Raw genomic sequence first — 17,217 nt, 5'->3', positions numbered from 1 at the left:
TTGGGAAAATTTGGGGATTTTTGGGAATTTTGGGAAATTTGGGGGGATTTGGGGGGATTTTTGGGGATTTTGGGGGAATTTTTTGGGATTTTCTTTGATTATTTGGAGGTTTTGGGGGGATTTTTTTTTGGCGACTTTTTTTGGATTTTTGGGGATTTTGGGGGAAATTTGGGATTTTTTTGGGGGGAATTTTGGGATTTTTTGGGGCAAATGTTGGGATTTTTTTGGGGGGGGAAATTTGGGGATTTTGAGCGGAAATTCGCTATTTTTGAGGGAATTTTGAGGGGAAATTCACGATTCTTGATGAAATTTTTGGGGGAAAATTCGGGATTTTTTTGGGGAATTTTTTGGGGACCCCCCAAATTTTGGGATCTCCCGAATTTTGGGTTCCCAAATTTTGGTCTCAGGGTACGTGGGGGGGATGAGCGAGGTCCTGGGGGAAATTCGGGATTTTTGAGGGAATTTTTGGGGAAAATTTGGGATTTTTTGGGGCAAATCTTAGGATTTTTTGGGGGGAATTTTGGGATTTTTTTGGGGGGAATTTTGGGATTTTTTGGTGTCAAATTTTAGGATTTTTTTGGGGAGGAAATTTATGATTTTTGACCGTAAATTCGCTATTTTTGAGGGAATTTTGAGGGGAAATTCGCGATTTTTGATGGAATTTTTTTGGGGAAAATTCGGGATTTTTTGGGGACCCCCCAAATTTTGGGATCTCCCGAATTTTGGGTTCCCAAATTTTGGTCTCAGGGTACGTGGGGGGGATGAGCGAGGGCCTGGGGGAAAATCGGGATTTTTGAGGGAATTTTTGGGGAAAATTTGGAATTTTTTGGGGCAAATCTTAGGATTTTTTGGGGGGAATTTTGGGATTTTTTTGGGGGGAATTTTGGGATTTTTTGGTGTCAAATTTTAGGATTTTTTTGGGGAGGAAATTTGGGAATTTTGACCGTAAATTCGCTATTTTTGAGCGAATTTTGAGGGGAAATTCGCGATTTTTGATGGAATTTTTTGGGAAGATTCGGGATTTTTTGGGGAATTTTTTGGGGACCCCCCAAATTTTGGGATCTCCCGAATTTTGGGTTCCCAAATTTTGGTCTCAGGGTACGTGGGGGGGATGAGCGAGGTCCTGGGGGAAAATCGGGATTTTTGAGGGAATTTTTGGGGAAATTTTGGGATTTTTTTGGGGGGGAATTTTGGGATTTTTTGGTGTCAAATTTTAGGATTTTTTTGGGAGGAAATTTATGATTTTTGACCGTAAATTCGCTATTTTTGAGGGAATTTTTAGGGGAAATTCGCGATTTTTGATGGAATTTTTGGGGGAAAATTCGGGATTTTTTGGGGAATTTTTTGGGGACCCCCCAAATTTTGGGATCTCCCGAATTTTGGGTTCCCAAATTTTGGGTGCAGGGTACGTGGGGGGGATGAGCGAGGTCCTGGCCCCCCTGGTCTCCGTCTGCCCCGACGAGGCCGAAGCGTTCTGGGCCTTCGTCGCCGTCATGGAGCGCGTGGTGAGCCCGAATTTGGGGGGAAAAAAACGAATTTTGGGCAAATTTAAAAATCCAGGGGAAACCAGGGACTTTTGGGGGGGAAATCACAAAAAATTGGGGGGAAAAATGTCAAAATTTGGGTGAGAAAAGAGCAAAATTCAGGGGAAAATCTGGAATTTTTGGGGGGGAGAAAATCACAAAAATGTGGGGGGAAAAATGTCAAAATTTGGGTGAGAAAAGAGGAAAATTTGGGGGAAAAATCACAAAAATTTGGGGGGAAAAATGTCAAAATTTGGGTGAGAAAAGAGCAAAATTCGGGGAAAATCTTGAATTTTTGGGGAAAATCAACCAAAATTTGGGGAAAAAAAGTGAAAATTTTGAAGGGAAATGTCAAAAATGTTGGGGTGAAAGTCAAAATTTGGGGGAGAAAAGACCAAAATTTGGGGAAATTTATAAATTCAGGGGACATCTGGAATTGTTTAGGGAAAATTGTAAAAATTTGGGAAAAAAAGTGAAAATTTGGGTGAGATCTAAAATTTCGGGGGTGAAATGTGAAAATTTGGGAGGAAAAGACCAAAATTTGGGGAAAATCTGGAAATTTGGGGGTGAAATATGAAAATTTGGGGGGAAAGTCAAAATTTGGGGGAAAATCGACCAAAATTTGGGGTGAATTTGATCATTTTGGGGGGAAAATGCCAAAAATTGGTCAAAATCCAAAATTTTGGGGGTGTAATGTGAAAATTTTGGGGGGAAATGTCAAAATTTGGGGAAAATCTGGAATTTTGGGGGGGAAGCGACCAAAATTTGGGGGGAAATGTCAAAATTTGCGGAAAATCAACCAAAATTTGGGAAAAATTCAAAATTTTGGGGAGCATCAAAAATTTGGGAGAGGAAATGTCAAAATTTGGGGGGAAATTAGAAAATTCATGGGGAAATATGAAAATTTTGGGTGAAAAATGGCAAAATTTGGGGAAATTTATAAAGTTGGCGGAAATCTGGAATTTTTGGGGGGAAAATCGACCAAAATTTGGGGGAAAAATGCCAAAATTTGGGCGAAATCCAGAATTTTGGGGGTGAAATGTGAAAATTTTGGGGGTAAATGTGAAAATTTGGGGAAAATCTGAAATTTTGGGGGGGAATTGACCAAAATTTGGGGGAAATCCAAAATTTTGAGGGGGAAAATTGACCAAAATTTGAGGTTTTGGGTGGAATTTGGGGTTATTTTGGGGGATTTTGGGATTTTGGGGGGAATTTTGGGATTTTGGTGGTTTTGGGGGAGGCTTTGGGAGGGATTTTGGGGTTTTTTGGGTGGATTTGGGTTTTTTTTGGGGAATTGGGTTTTTCAGGGGGATTTTGGGGGGAATTTTGGGGTTTTTGGGTGGTTTTGGGAGAAATTTGGGGGAATTTTGGGGGAATTTTGGGTCGGAATTTGGGGCTTTTAGGGCTTTTTTGGGTGTTTGGGGGGATTTGGGGGAATTTTGGGCGGAATTTTGGGGTTTTTGGGGTTTGGGTTTATTTAGGCGATTTTGGGGTGGTTTTTTTTTTGGTTTTTAGGGTTTTTTGGGGTATTTGGGTGGTTTTTTGGGGGAATTTTTGGGTTTTTTGGGGGGAATTTGGCATTTTGGGGGATATTTTTGGGGATTTTATGGGAAATTCTTTGGGCTTCAGGGTTTTTTCGGAGGATTTGGGGGTTTTAAGGTTTTTGGGGGGTTTCTGGGGTTTTTCTGGGTTTTTTGGGGGGATATTTTTGGCTTTTTGGGGATCTTGGGGTGAATTTTGGGGGGTTTTGGGTGATATTTTTGGGGTGTATTGGGAGGGATTTTGAGGGGAAATTCTTTGTTTTTTGGGGGGGTTTTGGGTGAATTTTTTTGTTTTTTAGGGTATTTGGGGTTTTTTGGGGTTTTTTTGGGGATGTTTTTGGGGGGAGATTTTTGGGTGGAAATTCTTTATTTTTTAGGGGGTTTGGGGATTTTTGGGGGGTTTTTAAGGGTTTTTTGGGGGGGTTTTAAGGGTTTTTTGGTGGTTTTTTTGGGGTGAATTTTTGTTTTTTTGGGGTATTTGTGTTTTTTGGGATTTTTTTTGGGATTTCAGCCTTTTTGCCCCCCCCAGGGTGAGAATTTCGGGCCGGGCCCCGAGGGGCTGCGGAGGAATTTGGGGGCTCTGGGAGCTCTGCTGCGAGTGCTGAACCCCGGCCTCGAGCCCCTGCTGGGTGAGCAGCCCCAAATCGGGGAGAAAAACCCCAAAATCGGGAAAAAAATCCAACCAATGGGAAGAAACACACAAAAATTGGGGGAAAAAAACCCAAAAAACCGGGAGAAAAAGCTCAAAAAAATGGGCAAAAAGCCAAAAAAAATTGGGGAAAAAAAGCTCACGGAATTGGGAAGAAACACACAAAAATTGGGGAAAAAACCCCAAAAACGGGGAGAAAAAAACCTCAAAAAAATGGGTAAAAAGCCAAAAAAAAAATTGGGGAAAAAAAGCTCACGGAATTGGGAAGAAACACACAAAAATTGGGAAAAAAACCCCAAAAACCGGGAGAAAAAAAACTCAAAAAAATGGGGGAAAAAGCCCAAAAAAATGGGAAAAAAGCTCATGGAATTGGGAAGAAACACACAAAAATTGGGGGAAATAAAAAAGCAAAAAATTTGGGAAGAAAAAGACAAAAATTGGGGGAAAAAAAAACCCACAAAAAATGAGAAAAAAAAAAAAGAGGGGAAAAAACCCCCAAAATTGGGAAAAAGCCACAAAAATAGGAAAAAACCAGAAAAATGGGAAACAAACTCCCAAAAAGTGGGGGGGAAAACTCAAAAATTGGGAAAAACCATGAAAATTGGGCAAAACTACAAAAAATTTGGGAAAAAGCCCCAAAATTGGGCAAAAAAACAAAGAAGGGGTGGGACCCAAAAAATTGGAATAAATCCACAAAAATTGGGGAAAAGAAGCAAAAATTGGGGAAAAAACTCAAAAATTGGGAAAAAAAAAAAAAACAAAAAATGGAAAAAGAGCCCCCCCAAAATTAGGAATAAAAAACCCACGAAAATTTGGGTGGGAAAAAAGCCCAAAAATGGGGAAAGAATCCCAAAAATTGAGGGGGAAACTGCAAAGTTTTGGGTGGGGTTGGGGTCCCTGAGTGTCCCCAATGTCCCCAATGTCCCCAATGTCCCCAAATGTCCCCAATGTCCCCAATGTCCCCAAATGTCCCCAATGTCCCCAATGTCCCCAATGTCCCCAATGTCCCCAAATGTCCCCAATGTCCCCAATGTCCCCAAATGTCCCCAATGTCCCCAAATGTCCCCAAAAAACCACAAAGCCACCCCAGAATCTCCTCAGAGAACGTCCCCAAAATGTCCCAAAACTGCCCCCGAACGTCCCCAAAATGTCCCAAAACCGCCCCAAATGTCCCCGATGTCCCCAATGTCCCCAACCCCCCGATGTGCCCAATGTCCCCAGTGTCCCAAATGTCCCCAAATGTCCCCAAACCTTCCCCAATCCCCTCAATGTCCCCAATCCCCCGATGTCCCCAGTGTCCCCAAATATCTCCAATGTCCCCGCTGTCCCCGATGTCCCTGATGTCCCCAGTGTCCCCAATGTCCCCAACGTTCCCAATGTCCCCAATCCCCCAATGTCCCCATCGATGTCCCCAATATCCCCGATGTCCCCAATGTCCCCAGTGTCCCCATCGATGTCCCCATCGATTTCCCCAATCCCCCAATGTCCCCAGTGTCCCCAGTGTCCTCAATGCCCCCGATGTCCCATCGATGTCCCCGATGTCCCCAATCCTGCCAATCCCCCAATCCCCCATTGTCCCCAATCCCCCGATGTCCCCAATGTCCCCATCGATGTCCCCATCGATGTCCCCTCTCTGTCCCCATCGATGTCCCCACTGTCCCCTGTCTGTCCCCGCTGTCCCCATCGATGTCCCTTCTCTGTCCCTCTCTGTCCCCTCTCTGTCCCTCTCTGTCCCCGCTGTCCCCATCGCTGTCCCCATCGCTGTCCCCATCGCTGTCCCCTCTCTGTCCCTCTCTGTCCCCTCTCTGTCCCCTCTCTGTCCCTCTCTGTCCCTCTCTGTCCCCTCTCTGTCCCTCTCTGTCCCTCTCTGTCCCCTCTCTGTCCCCTCTCTGTCCCCTCTCTGTCCCTCTCTGTCCCCTCTCTGTCCCTCTCTGTCCCTCTCTGTCCCCTCTCTGTCCCTCTCTGTCCCCTCTCTGTCCCTCTCTGTCCCTCTCTGTCCCCTCTCTGTCCCTCTCTGTCCCCTCTCTGTCCCCTCACTGTCCCCTCTCTGTCCCTCTCTGTCCCCTCTCTGTCCCCTCTCTGTCCCTCCCTGTCCCCTCTCTGTCCCTCTCTGTCCCCTCTCTGTCCCTCTCTGTCCCTCTCTGTCCCCTCTCTGTCCCTCTCTGTCCCCTCTCTGTCCCCTCTCTGTCCCCTCTCTGTCCCCTCTCTGTCCCTCTCTGTCCCTCTCTGTCCCCTCACTGTCCCCTCTCTGTCCCCTCTCTGTCCCTCCCTGTCCCTCTCTGTCCCTCTCTGTCCCTCTCTGTCCCCTCTCTGTCCCCTCTCTGTCCCTCCCTGTCCCCTCTCTGTCCCTCTCTGTCCCTCTCTGTCCCCTCTCTGTCCCTCTCTGTCCCCTCTCTGTCCCTCTCTGTCCCCTCTCTGTCCCCTCTCTGTCCCTCCCTGTCCCCTCTCTGTCCCTCTCTGTCCCTCTCTGTCCCTCTCTGTCCCTCTCTGTCCCTCTCTGTCCCCTCTCTGTCCCCTCTCTGTCCCTCTCTGTCCCTCTCTGTCCCCTCTCTGTCCCTCTCTGTCCCCTCTCTGTCCCCATCGCTGTCCCCTCTCTGTCCCCTCTCTGTCCCTCTCTGTCCCCACTGTCCCCATTGCTGTCCCCTCTCTGTCCCCTCTCTGTCCCTCTCTGTCCCTCTCTGTCCCCTCTCTGTCCCCTCTCTGTCCCCTCTCTGTCCCTCTCTGTCCCTCTCTGTCCCTCTCTGTCCCCTCTTTGTCCCCAATGTCCCCATCGCTGTCCCCATCGCTGTCCCCTCTCTGTCCCCATTGATGTCCCCTCTCTGTCCCTCTCTGTCCCCAATGTCCCCATCGCTGTCCCCTGTGTCCCCAGCCCGGCGGTGGCCGCGCCGTTGCTGCTCCCGCTGGCTCCAGTTCCGCTTCCAGCGGCTGCTGGGCCCCGAGGGGACGCGGCAGCTCTGCGAGGTGCCCGGCTCTGGGGACATTTGGGGACATTTGGGGACACGGGGGACAGCTGGGGACATTTGGGGACATTCTGAGGTGGTTTTGGGGCCAATTTGGGGACACTTGGGGTGGTTTTGGGGACATTTGGGGACGTTCTGGGGCGGTTTTGGGACATTTTGGGGTCGTTCTCTGAGGAGATTCTGGGGTGGTTTTGTGGTTCCTTGGGGACACTTGGGGACATTTGGGGACATTTTGAGATGGTTTTGGGGAAATTTGGGGACATTTGGGGCGGTTTTGGGACATTTGGGGACATTCTGAGGTGGTTTTGGGGACATTTGGGGACGTTCTGGGGCGGTTTTGGGACATTTGGGGACGTTCTCTGAGGAGATTCTGGGGTGGTTTTGTGATTCCTTGGGGACATTTTGGGGACATTTGGGGCGGTTTTGGGGACATTTGGGGACATTCTGAGGTGGTTTTGGGGACATTTGGGGACATTTGGGGTGGTTTGGGGGACATTTGGGGACATTTGGGGTGGTTTTGGGGACATTTGGGGATGTTCTGGGGCGGTTTTGGGGACATTTGGGGACCTTTGGGTTGGCTTTGGGTGGTTTTGGGAACATTTGGGGACATTTGGGGCGGTTTTGGGGACATTCTGAGGTGGTTTTGGGAACATTTGGGGACGTTCTGGGGCGGTTTTGGGACATTTGGGGACGTTCTCTGAGGAGATTCTGGGGTGGCTTTGTGGTTCTTTGGGGACATTTTGGGGACACTTGGGGCGGTTTTGGGGACATTTGGGGACATTCTGAGGTGGTTTTGGGGACATTTGGGGACACCTGGGGTGGTTCTGGGGACGTTTTGGGGACATTGTCTGAGGAGATTCTGGGGTGGCTTTGTGGTTCCTTGGGGACATTTTGGGGACATTTGGGGACACTTGGGGAGGTTTTGGGGACATTTGGGGACATTTGGGGACAGCTGGGGCAGTTTTGGGGACATTTGGGGACGTTCTGGGGCAGTTTTGGGGACATTTTGGGGACATTGTCTGAGGAGATTCTGGGGTGGTTTTGTGGTTCCTTGGGGACACCTGGGGACATTTGGGGACACCTGGGGACACCTGGGGACACTTGGGGCGGTTTTGGGGACATTTGGGGACAGCTGGGGCGGTTTTGGGACATTTTGGGGACATTTGGGTTGGCTTTGGGTGGCTTTGAGGGGATTTGGGGACAATCTTGGGACATTTTGGGGACATTTGGTGTGGCTGGGGTGGTGACAATTGGGGACATTTTGGGGACATTTGGGGTGGCTTTGAGGGGATTTGGGGACATTTGGGGTAATTTTTTTGAGATTTGGGGACATTTTGGGGACATTGGGTGTGGCTGGGGTGCCTTTAAGGGGATTTGGGGACAATTGGGGACATTTTGGGGACATTTTGGGGTGGCTTTGAGGTGGTTTGGGGGCCTTTTGGGGACAATTTGGGGACACTTTGGGGTGCTTTTAAAAGGATTTGGGGATGTTTGGGGACATTTTTGGGACATTTCGGGGACATTTGGTGCGGTTTTGGGGACATTTTGGGGACATTTCCTGTGTCTGGGGTGGCTTTAAGGGGATTTGGGGACATCTGGGGACATTTTGGGGACATTTTGGGGTGGCTTTGAGGGGATTTGGGGACATTTTGGGACATTTGGGGTGGCTGGGGTGGCTCTAAGGGGATTTGGGGACAATTGGGGACATTTTGGGGACATTTTGGGGTGGCTTTGAGGTGGTTTGGGGCCTTTTGGGGACAATTTGGGGACATTTTGGGGTGCTTTTAAAAGGATTTGGGGATGTTTGGGGACATTTTTGGGACATTTGGGGATGTTTGGGGACATTTTTGGGACATTTTGGGGACATTTGGTGCGGTTTTGGGGACATTTTGGGGACATTTCCTGTGTCTGGGGTGGCTTTAAGGGGATTTGGGGACATTTGGGGACATTTGGGGTGGTTTTGAGGGGATTTGGGGACATTTGGGGACATTTTGGGGACATTTGGGGTGGTTTTGAGGGGATTTGGGGACATTTTGGGACATTTGGGGTGGCTTTAAGGGGATTTGGGGACATCTGGGGACATTTTGGGGACATTTTGGGGTGGTTTTGAGGGGATTTGGGGACATTTTGGGGACATTTGGTGTGGCTGGGGTGGCTCTAAGGGGATTTGGGGACATTTTGGGACATTTGGGGACAATTTGTGGTGGCTTTGGGGCAGTTTGGGGCCATTTCGGAGCCACTTTGGGGACATTTTTGGGGCCATTTGGGTGCGTTTGTCCCCAGAGGTGTCCCCAGAGGTGTCCCCAATGTCCCCAGAGGTGTCCCCAATGTCCCCAAGTGTCCCCAAGTGTCCCCTGCTGTCCCCAGGTGCTCTGGACGGGGCTGCCCTGCCCCAATTTCCTCCTCTTGGTCACCTGCGCCCTCCTGGAGCTGCTCGGGGACACCCTTGGGGACACCCTTGGGGACACTTCTGGGGACACCCCTGGGGACACCCTTGGGGACACCCTTGGGGACACCCCTGGGGACACCCTTGGGGACACCCTTGGGGACACCCCTGGGGACACCCCCGGGGACACCCTTGGGGACACCCCTGGGGACACCCTTGGGGACACTTCTGGGGACAGTGACAGCGACGGGGACGCGGCCCAGGGGACACGGACAGCGAGGACAGCGAGGGGAGCAGGTGGGGACACCGGGGTGGCACGGGGACACCAGGGACATCAGGGTGGCACTGGGATGGCACTGGGGACATCAGGATGGCACTGGGGTGGCACTGGGGACACTCGGGGTGGGACATCAGGGGAACTGGGGTGGCACTGGGGAACTGGGGTGACACTGGGGTGACACTGGGACATCAGGATGGCACCGGGGTGGCACTGGGGACATTGGGGTGGCACCGGGGTGGGGCTGGGGACATTGGGGTGGCACTGGGGACACGGGTGGGGACATCAGGGTGGCACCGGGGTGGCACTGGGGACACTGGGGACACTGGGATGGCACTGGGGACATCAGGATGGCACTGGGGTGGCACTGGGGACACTGGGGTGGCACCGGGGTGGGGTTGGGGACATTGGGGTGGCACTGGGGACACAGGTGGGGACACCGGGGTGGCACCGGGGTGGCATTGGGGACATGGGTGGGGACATCGGGGTGGCACTGGTGACACCAGGGACATCAGGGTGGCACCGGGGTGGGGTTGGGGACATCAAGGTGGCACCGGGGTGGCACTGGGGACACTGGGGTGGCACCAGGGACACAGGGGTGACATTGGGATGGCACTGGGGACACTGGGGTGGCACCAGGGACACAGGGGTGACATTGGGATGGCACTGGGGACACTGGGGTGGCGCCAGGGTGGCACTGGGGATAGGGCTGGGGACACTGGGGTGGCACAGGGACAGGGGTGGTGGCACAGGGTGGTGGCACTGTCCCCACTGTCCCCATGTCCCCAGGTGTCCCCGTGGGTGGCGGTGGGTGACATTAGGACAGGGTGGGTGACATTAGGACAGGGTTGGTGGCACAGGGTGGTGGCACTGTCCCCAATGTCCCCAATGTCCCCAGGTGTCCCCGCGGGTGGCGCTGCCCGAGCTGCTGCTCCGCGCCGAGCGGCTCTTCCTGCAGCTGGCGGCCACGCAGGTCGGTGTCACCAAATGTCCCCAAATGTCCCCAAGTGTCATCTGAGTGTCCCCAAGTGTCACCAAGTGTCCCCAAGTGTCCCCAAGTGTCCCTGAGTGTCCCCAAATGTCATCTGAGTGTCCCCAAGTGTCCCTGAGTGTCCCCAAATGTCATCTGAGTGTCCCCAAGTGTCACTGAGTGTCCCCAAATGTCCCCTGAGTGTCCCCAAATATCACCCAGTGTCACCCAGTGTCACCTGAGTGTCCCCAAGTGTCACCTGAGTGTCCCCAAATGTCACCTGAGTGTCCCCAAGTGTCCCCAAATGTCCCCTGAGTGTCCCCAAATGTCACCTGAGTGTCCCCAAGTGTCCCCAAATGTCCCCTGAGTGTCCCCAAATGTCACCCAGTGTCCCCTGAGTGTCCCCAAGTGTCACCTGAGTGTCCCCAAATGTCCCCAAATGTCCCCTGAGTGTCCCCAAATGTCACCCAGTGTCACCCAGTGTCACCTGAGTGTCCCCAAATGTCCCCTGAGTGTCCCCAAATGTCCCCAAATGTCACCTGAGTGTCCCCAAGTGTCCCAGATTGACCCCAATTACCCCAAATCACCCCAAAATTACCCCTGAGTGACCCCTGGGTGACCCCTGGGTGACCCCAAATGACCCCAAAGTGACCCCAAATCCCCCCCAGTGACCCCGGGGTGACCCCTGGGTGACCCCAGTGACCCCTGGGTGACCCCAGTGACCCCGGGGTGACCCCTGACCCCGCCCCTCCCCCAGGCGCTGCCCCCGGCCCTGCGGGAGCTGCTGGGACTGGGACAGACCAGGAGCCAAACTGGGACAGACTGGGAGGGACTGGGAGGGACTGGGAGCCAAACTGGGACAGACTGGGAGGGACTGGGAGGGACCAAGAGCCAAACTGGGACAAACTGGGAGGGACTGGGAGGGACCGGGAGCCAAACTGGGACAGACTGGGAGGGACTGGGAGGGACCGGGAGCCAAACTGGGACAGACTGGGAGGAACTGGGAGGGACTGGGGAGGCCCAACCCACCCCAGAGTCGCCCCCGGGCACCGCCTGAGCCAAACTGGGATGAACTGGGAGGGACTGGGAGGGAACTGGGAGTCAAACTGGGGCAACTGGGAGCAACTGGGACAAACTGGGATGAACTGGGAGGGACTGGGAGGGACTGGGAGAAACTGGGATGAATTGGGAGGAACTGGGAGCAATGGGAAGCCAAACTGGGATGAACTGGGAACCAAACTGGGGCAACTGGGAGGGACTGGGACAAACTGGGAGCACTGGGAGCCAAACTGGGACAAACTGGGAGCCAAACTGGGATGAACTGGGAGCACTGGGAGCCAAACTGGGACAAACTGGGAGCCAAACTGGGACAAACTGGGAAGAACTGGGATGAACTGGGAGCCCAAACTGGGATGAACTGGGATGAAATGGGAGCCCAAACTGGGACAAACTGGGAGCACTGGGAGCCAAACTGGTTTTTGTCTCTCTGGTCATTAAAGCTTTGGAACCCCGGGTTTGGAATTTTGGAATTTTTTGGGGATTTTTGGGAAATTTTTGGGAAATTTTTCGGGTTTTTTGGGAATTTCTGGACTTTTTTTTGGGAGGGGGATTTGGGAATTTTTTGGGGTTTTTTTTGGTGGAGTTTTTTTGAGGTTTTGGGTTTTTTGGGGGTTTTTTGGTGGTTTTTTTGAGGGGATTTGGGTTTTTTGGGGGGGGGTTTGGGGAAATTTTGGGGGTTTTTTTGGGAAGTTTTGGGGGGTTTTTGGCTTTTGGGGGGGTTTGGGGATTTTTTGGGAATTTTTTGGGGTTTTTTTAGAATTTTGCGGGTTTTTTGGGGGGTTTTTTTGGGGGGGCGTTTTTGGATTTTTTTTGGTGGAGTTTTCTTCAGGTTTTGGGGATTTTTTGGGTTTTTTGGGGGGATTTGGGGTTTTTTGGGGCGTTTGGGGGAAATTTTGGGGGGGTTTTGGGAATTTTGGGGGATTTTTGGGGGTTTTTTTTGGAATTTTGGTGGTTTGGGGGGGTTGGTTTTTTTCTGCGAGATTTGGGGTTTTTTGGGTTTTTTTTGGTGGAGTTTTTTTGAGGTTTGGGGGTTTTGGGGAATTTTTTTTGTTTGTTTGGGAATTTTGGGGGTTTGGGATTTTCTCGGGGATTTGGCGTTTTTTTGTTTTTTGGAATTTTTGGGGGTTTGTCTTTTTTGGGGGGGACTCGGGTTTTTTTGGGATTTTTGGGGTTTTTTTGGGAATTTTGGGGGTCTTTGTGTTTTTTGGGAAGATTTCTTGATTTTTAAGAAATTTTTGGGTTTTGCTTCAAGCTTTTGGGGATATTTTGGAACTTTTTTTTGATTTTTTCGGTGGTTTTAGGGATTTTTTGGAATTTTATTGGAATTTTGGGGGGATTTTGGGGGGATTTTTGGGGATTTTTTGGGGATTTTTCGGAGTTTTTGGGGATTTTTGGGGGCGCTCCCCTCCCGTAATTACGGCGGTGCCGCTCCCGTAATTACCGCAGTAGAGGCGCCCTCCTCCCGTAATGCTCCGAAAAGCGGCGCCGCCTGCAATTAATCCCTGAATTAATCAATAATTAATCCCTTAATCAATAATGAATCCATTAATTCATCAATAATCCGTTAATCGATAATTAATCCGTTCATTAATCAATAATGAACCCCTTCATTAATTAATCAGCGCGTTTATTGGTGATGGGCAGGGGGATGGAAACGCGGACGGCGTGGAATTAATGCGTGCTAATAAATAAAATAAATAAATAAATTAATTAATTAATTAATTAATAGGGGAATATTAGCCCTGTACGAGCAGCACGCTCTACGCTGGAACTAATTAAATGTATTGTAATTATACGTAAATGAGGTGGTGGGAAAGTTGATTTGAAATGAATTTATTCTGCAAAAATGTATTTTAGATTTATTTTTTAATCCATATATTTTAATATTAATATATTTTAATATCATAATTTTAATATTCATATATTTAACGTTAATGTAATATTCACCTATTTTAATATTCATAGATATTGCTATTAATATATTTTAATATTGTTGCATGTTAGTATTAATATATTTTATATTAACGTAGTTTGAATATTAATGATCAATTTAATGTATTAATTATAATAAATTAATATGCATTTTTAAAATACATAAATACATTTTTGTGAATAATGCGCAAATTATTTGGGGGCATTTTGGGGGAGATTTTAGGGAATTTTGGGGAATTTTGGGAGGGATTTTTGGGATTTGGGGGGATTTTTGGGGGAAATTTTGAGGAATTTTGGGAGAGATTTGTGGGAATTTTGGGGAGGATTTTTTGGGGGAATTTTGAGGGATTTTGGGGAGATTTTGGGGAAATTTGTGGGGAATTTGGGAGGATTTTTTGGGGGGATTTTGGGGAGATTTTGGGGGGTTTGGGGGAATTTTGTGGAGAATTTTCGGGGGGATTTTGGGAGATGTTGGGGAATTTGGTGAAATTTGGGGTATTTTGGGGATTTTAAGGATTTTGGGCTGGTTTGGGGAGATTTTGGGGGGATTTGGGGGAGATTTTTGGGGAGATTTTGGGGGGTCCTGGGGGAGATTTTTGGGGTGTTTTTGCGTGATTTTGGGCTGTTTTGGGGGGGTATTTTTGGGCTGTTTTTGGGCTGGTTTTGGGGTGGTTTTCTGGTATTTTTCAGTGGATTTTTGGGGTTGTTTCTGGGGTGTTTTTGGGGGTCATTTTGGGGTGTTTATGGGGTGTCTATGGAGTGGGTTTTGGGGTGATTTTGGGGTGTTTTGGGGTTTTTTGGGGTGTTTTTGGGGTGTTTTTTGGGTGGATTTGGTTGGTTTTTGGGGGTGTTTTTGGGGGTCTCGCGGAGGGGATTTGGGGGGGTCTCACCTGAGTTCCAAAGGGGGTCCCGGAAGTGCTTTTGGGGTTTTTTGGGGTGGTTTTGGGGGTGTTTTGGTGTGGTTTTGGGTGGTTTTTTTGGGCTGGTTTTGGGGTGATTTTTTGGGGCTGTTTGGGGTGATTTTGGGGGTCCCGAGGGGGGGATTTGGGGGTGTCTCACCTGGGCTCCAATGGGGGTCCCAGAGGTGTTTCTGGGGTGATTTTTGGGATGGTTTTAGGGTGATTTTGGGGTGTTTTGGAGTGTTTCTGGGGGTGTTTTTGGGGTGAGTTTGGGTGTTTTTGGGGCTGGTTTTGGGGTGATTTTTTGGGTGCTTTTTGGGGCGCCTTTGGGATTATTTTAGGGTGTTTTTCGGGGTGATTTTGGGTGTTTTTAGGGAGTTTTTGGGGGTCCCGCAGAGGGGATTTGGGGGTGTCTCCCCTGGGTTCCGAAGCCGCTCCCAGAGGTGTTTTTGGGGTGTTTTTTGGGTGTTTTTGGGGGTGTTTTTGGGGTGAGTTTGTGTGTTTTAAGGGTGTTTTTGGGGTGATTTTTTGGGTGATTTTGGGTGATTTTGGGGTGAGTTCGGGGTGATTTTGGGGTGAGCTTGGGATGATTTTAGGGTGCTTTTGGGTTGATTTTTGGGGTGATTTTGGGGTATTTTGGGGGTGATTTTTGGGGTGATTTTAGGCTGGTTTTGGGGCGGTTTTGGGGTGGGATTTGGGCGGTTTTGGCTGTTTTTGGGGTGTTTCTGTGGCGTTTTTGGGCTGTTTTTGGTGGTTTTTGGTATTTTCGGGATGTTCCGGCCGGGAGCGCCCCCTGGCGGCCGGAGGCGGCGGCAGAGCCGCGCATGCGCAAGATGGCGGCGGCGCGCCGCAAGATGGCGCCAAGGAGGCCACGCCCCCTGTCAGACCACGCCCCCTCAAGCCACGCCCCTTCCCGAAGCCACGCCCATCATTATTCCTATTGGTGTGCCCCGCCCCTTCGCTGGCCACGCCCCTTTGGCCACGCCCACACCGCTGGCTGCGCTGGGCTCCCTCATTAATATTAATGAGGGGGTGGGGCCCACGCAGGCCTCCCCGCCTTTATATCGGGCAGCGCTAATTGAAAACAAGTTATGAATATTAATGAGGGGCATGATGGATGACGTACCAGCAGCACGGGGCTGAGTGGTGCCAATTAATGTTAATGAGGGGCAGGCTCATTAATATTCACAGAGGGAGGGCAATGATTGTGGCCAATCATTAATATTCATGAAGAAGAGGCCGCCGGGTACAGTACAATGGAGTAGGCCTCGTTAATTAGCCTTCTAATGAGCTGTGTCTCATGAATATTCATTATAATTGACCATCGGTCATTGCTGTCGCTAATATTAATGAGGTGGTAATTAGACAATCTGCTAATGGCTATTCGTGAACCTGTGGCAATTAGAAATCGCTCGCTAATTAATATTCATAATTGACCCGCTGTCTGCAACTGCGTCTTGATTAAAAGGGCAAATCGAGACCAACAGCTCATTAATATTCATGAGGGTGCAGCTAGCCCCGCCCCCAGCCCCTCCCAAATTTTTCCATGGAAATGAGGGCGTGGCCCAAAAGCTGTGGGCGTGGCCTTAAAGGGGGCGTGGCCTGAAAGCGGGCGTGGTTTGCAGGGCGTGGCTGTGGGCGTGGCCTGCCATTGTATGCTAATGATGCTTTGATGGGCGGAGCTTAAATCAGGGGGCGTGGCTTCGTGGGGTGGGCGTGGCTTAGCCCAGTCGGGGGTGCTATTAGCCAATCAGGGGCTGGCTTTGATTTGTGGGCGTGGCTTTTGAGGGGCGGGCGTGGCTTTAAATTCTCATTGTGGGCGTGGCTTTTTGAGGGGTGGGCGTGGCTTTAAATTCTCATTCTGGGCGTGGCTTTTGAGGGGTGGGCGTGGCTTCACTCTCGTTGTGGGCGTGGCTCCGCCGATGGGCGTGTCCTCTGCTAATGGTGGGCGTGGCTTTTGGGGGTGGGCGTGGCTTCACATCCCACCCTAGCCTTGCTGCCGCGAGTGGGCGTGCCTTGGTGACCATGGGGGCGTGTCCTCTGACGATGGTGGGCGTGGCTTTCCGAGTGGGCGTGGCTTCCCCCACTCCAGCCGTGCTGCCGCGAGTGGGCGTGGCTTCGTGAGCAGATGGTGGGCGTGGCTTCGCGGGTGGGCGTGGCCCCATGAGCCATTGGGGGCGTGGCCTTGTCTGGTGGGCGTGTCCCCCTGACCCATTTGGGGCGCGGATTCCCGAGTGGGCGTGTCCTTTGCCGAGGGGGGCGTGGCTTTTGCGGGTGGGCGTGTCATTTACATAACAAGTGGAAGGGGGCGTGGCTTTGCGGGGTGGGCGTGACCTTTACTAATTGTGGGAGAGGCTTTTTGGTATGGGCGTGTCATTTGACGATAGGGGGCGTGGTTTGCGGGGGTGGGCGTGTCCTTCACAAACCAGATGGGAGGGCGTGGCTTTCCTGAGGGGCGTGGCTTTCCCAGAGGGGGCGTGGCTTTGCGGGTTGCACGTGTCCTTTGCCGACCAGGTGGGAGGGGCGTGGCTTATATAAGGGGCGTGGCTTTCCCTAGCGGGGGCGTGGCTTCCGTGGGGCGTGGTCTATCAGAGGGGGCGTGACTTATCGGAGGGGCGTGCTTCTGAGGGGGCGTGGCTTTTCCTAGCGGGGGCGTGGCTTATCAGAGGGGGTGTGGCTTTCCCCATGGGGGCGTGGCTTATCAGAGAGGGTGTGGCTTTCCCCACAGGGGGCGTGGTTTCCCCATAGGGGGCGTGGCTTTTTATGTGGGCGTGCCTTCCCCCCCACCCCGCGAGGGGGCGTGGCCAGAGGGCGTGGCCGGGGGGGCAGGGCGGCCGCCATTGGCTGCGGGTGGCGGGTGGGCGTGTCCTTTACAGGCCAGGTGGGAGGGGCGTGGCTTATCAGAGGGGCCGTGGCTTTCCCTAGCGGGGGCGTGGCTTTCCGAGGGGGCGTGGCTTCCCCCATAGGGGGCGTGGCTTCCGTGGGCGTGGCCTCTCAGAGCGGGCGTGACTTATCGGAGGG

The 17,217-nt window shown here is 51.2% G+C and overlaps 1 protein-coding gene across 1 annotated transcript in view; it reads left to right on the top strand.

Moving 5' to 3' along the window:
- LOC110483043 (TBC1 domain family member 17-like) overlaps nucleotides 1-11,819 on the top strand; it is a 30,344-nt gene extending 18,525 nt beyond the window's left edge. Inside the window, 6 exon segments of the mRNA XM_077789824.1 lie at nucleotides 1,405-1,505; nucleotides 3,594-3,693; nucleotides 6,583-6,674; nucleotides 10,235-10,309; nucleotides 11,064-11,385; nucleotides 11,540-11,819. Of these exon segments, the coding sequence (XP_077645950.1) occupies nucleotides 1,405-1,505; nucleotides 3,594-3,693; nucleotides 6,583-6,674; nucleotides 10,235-10,309; nucleotides 11,064-11,363 (668 nt within the window). The 3' untranslated portion in view covers nucleotides 11,364-11,385; nucleotides 11,540-11,819.
- Nucleotides 11,820-17,217: the final 5,398 nt, after the last annotated feature.

Source organism: Lonchura striata, chromosome 38, assembly GCF_046129695.1.
Source record: "Lonchura striata isolate bLonStr1 chromosome 38, bLonStr1.mat, whole genome shotgun sequence".
Lineage (NCBI taxonomy): Eukaryota > Metazoa > Chordata > Aves > Passeriformes > Estrildidae > Lonchura > Lonchura striata.
Note: the sequence above shows the minus strand (reverse complement) of the source record. Positions and strands in the feature narration are given on the sequence as shown.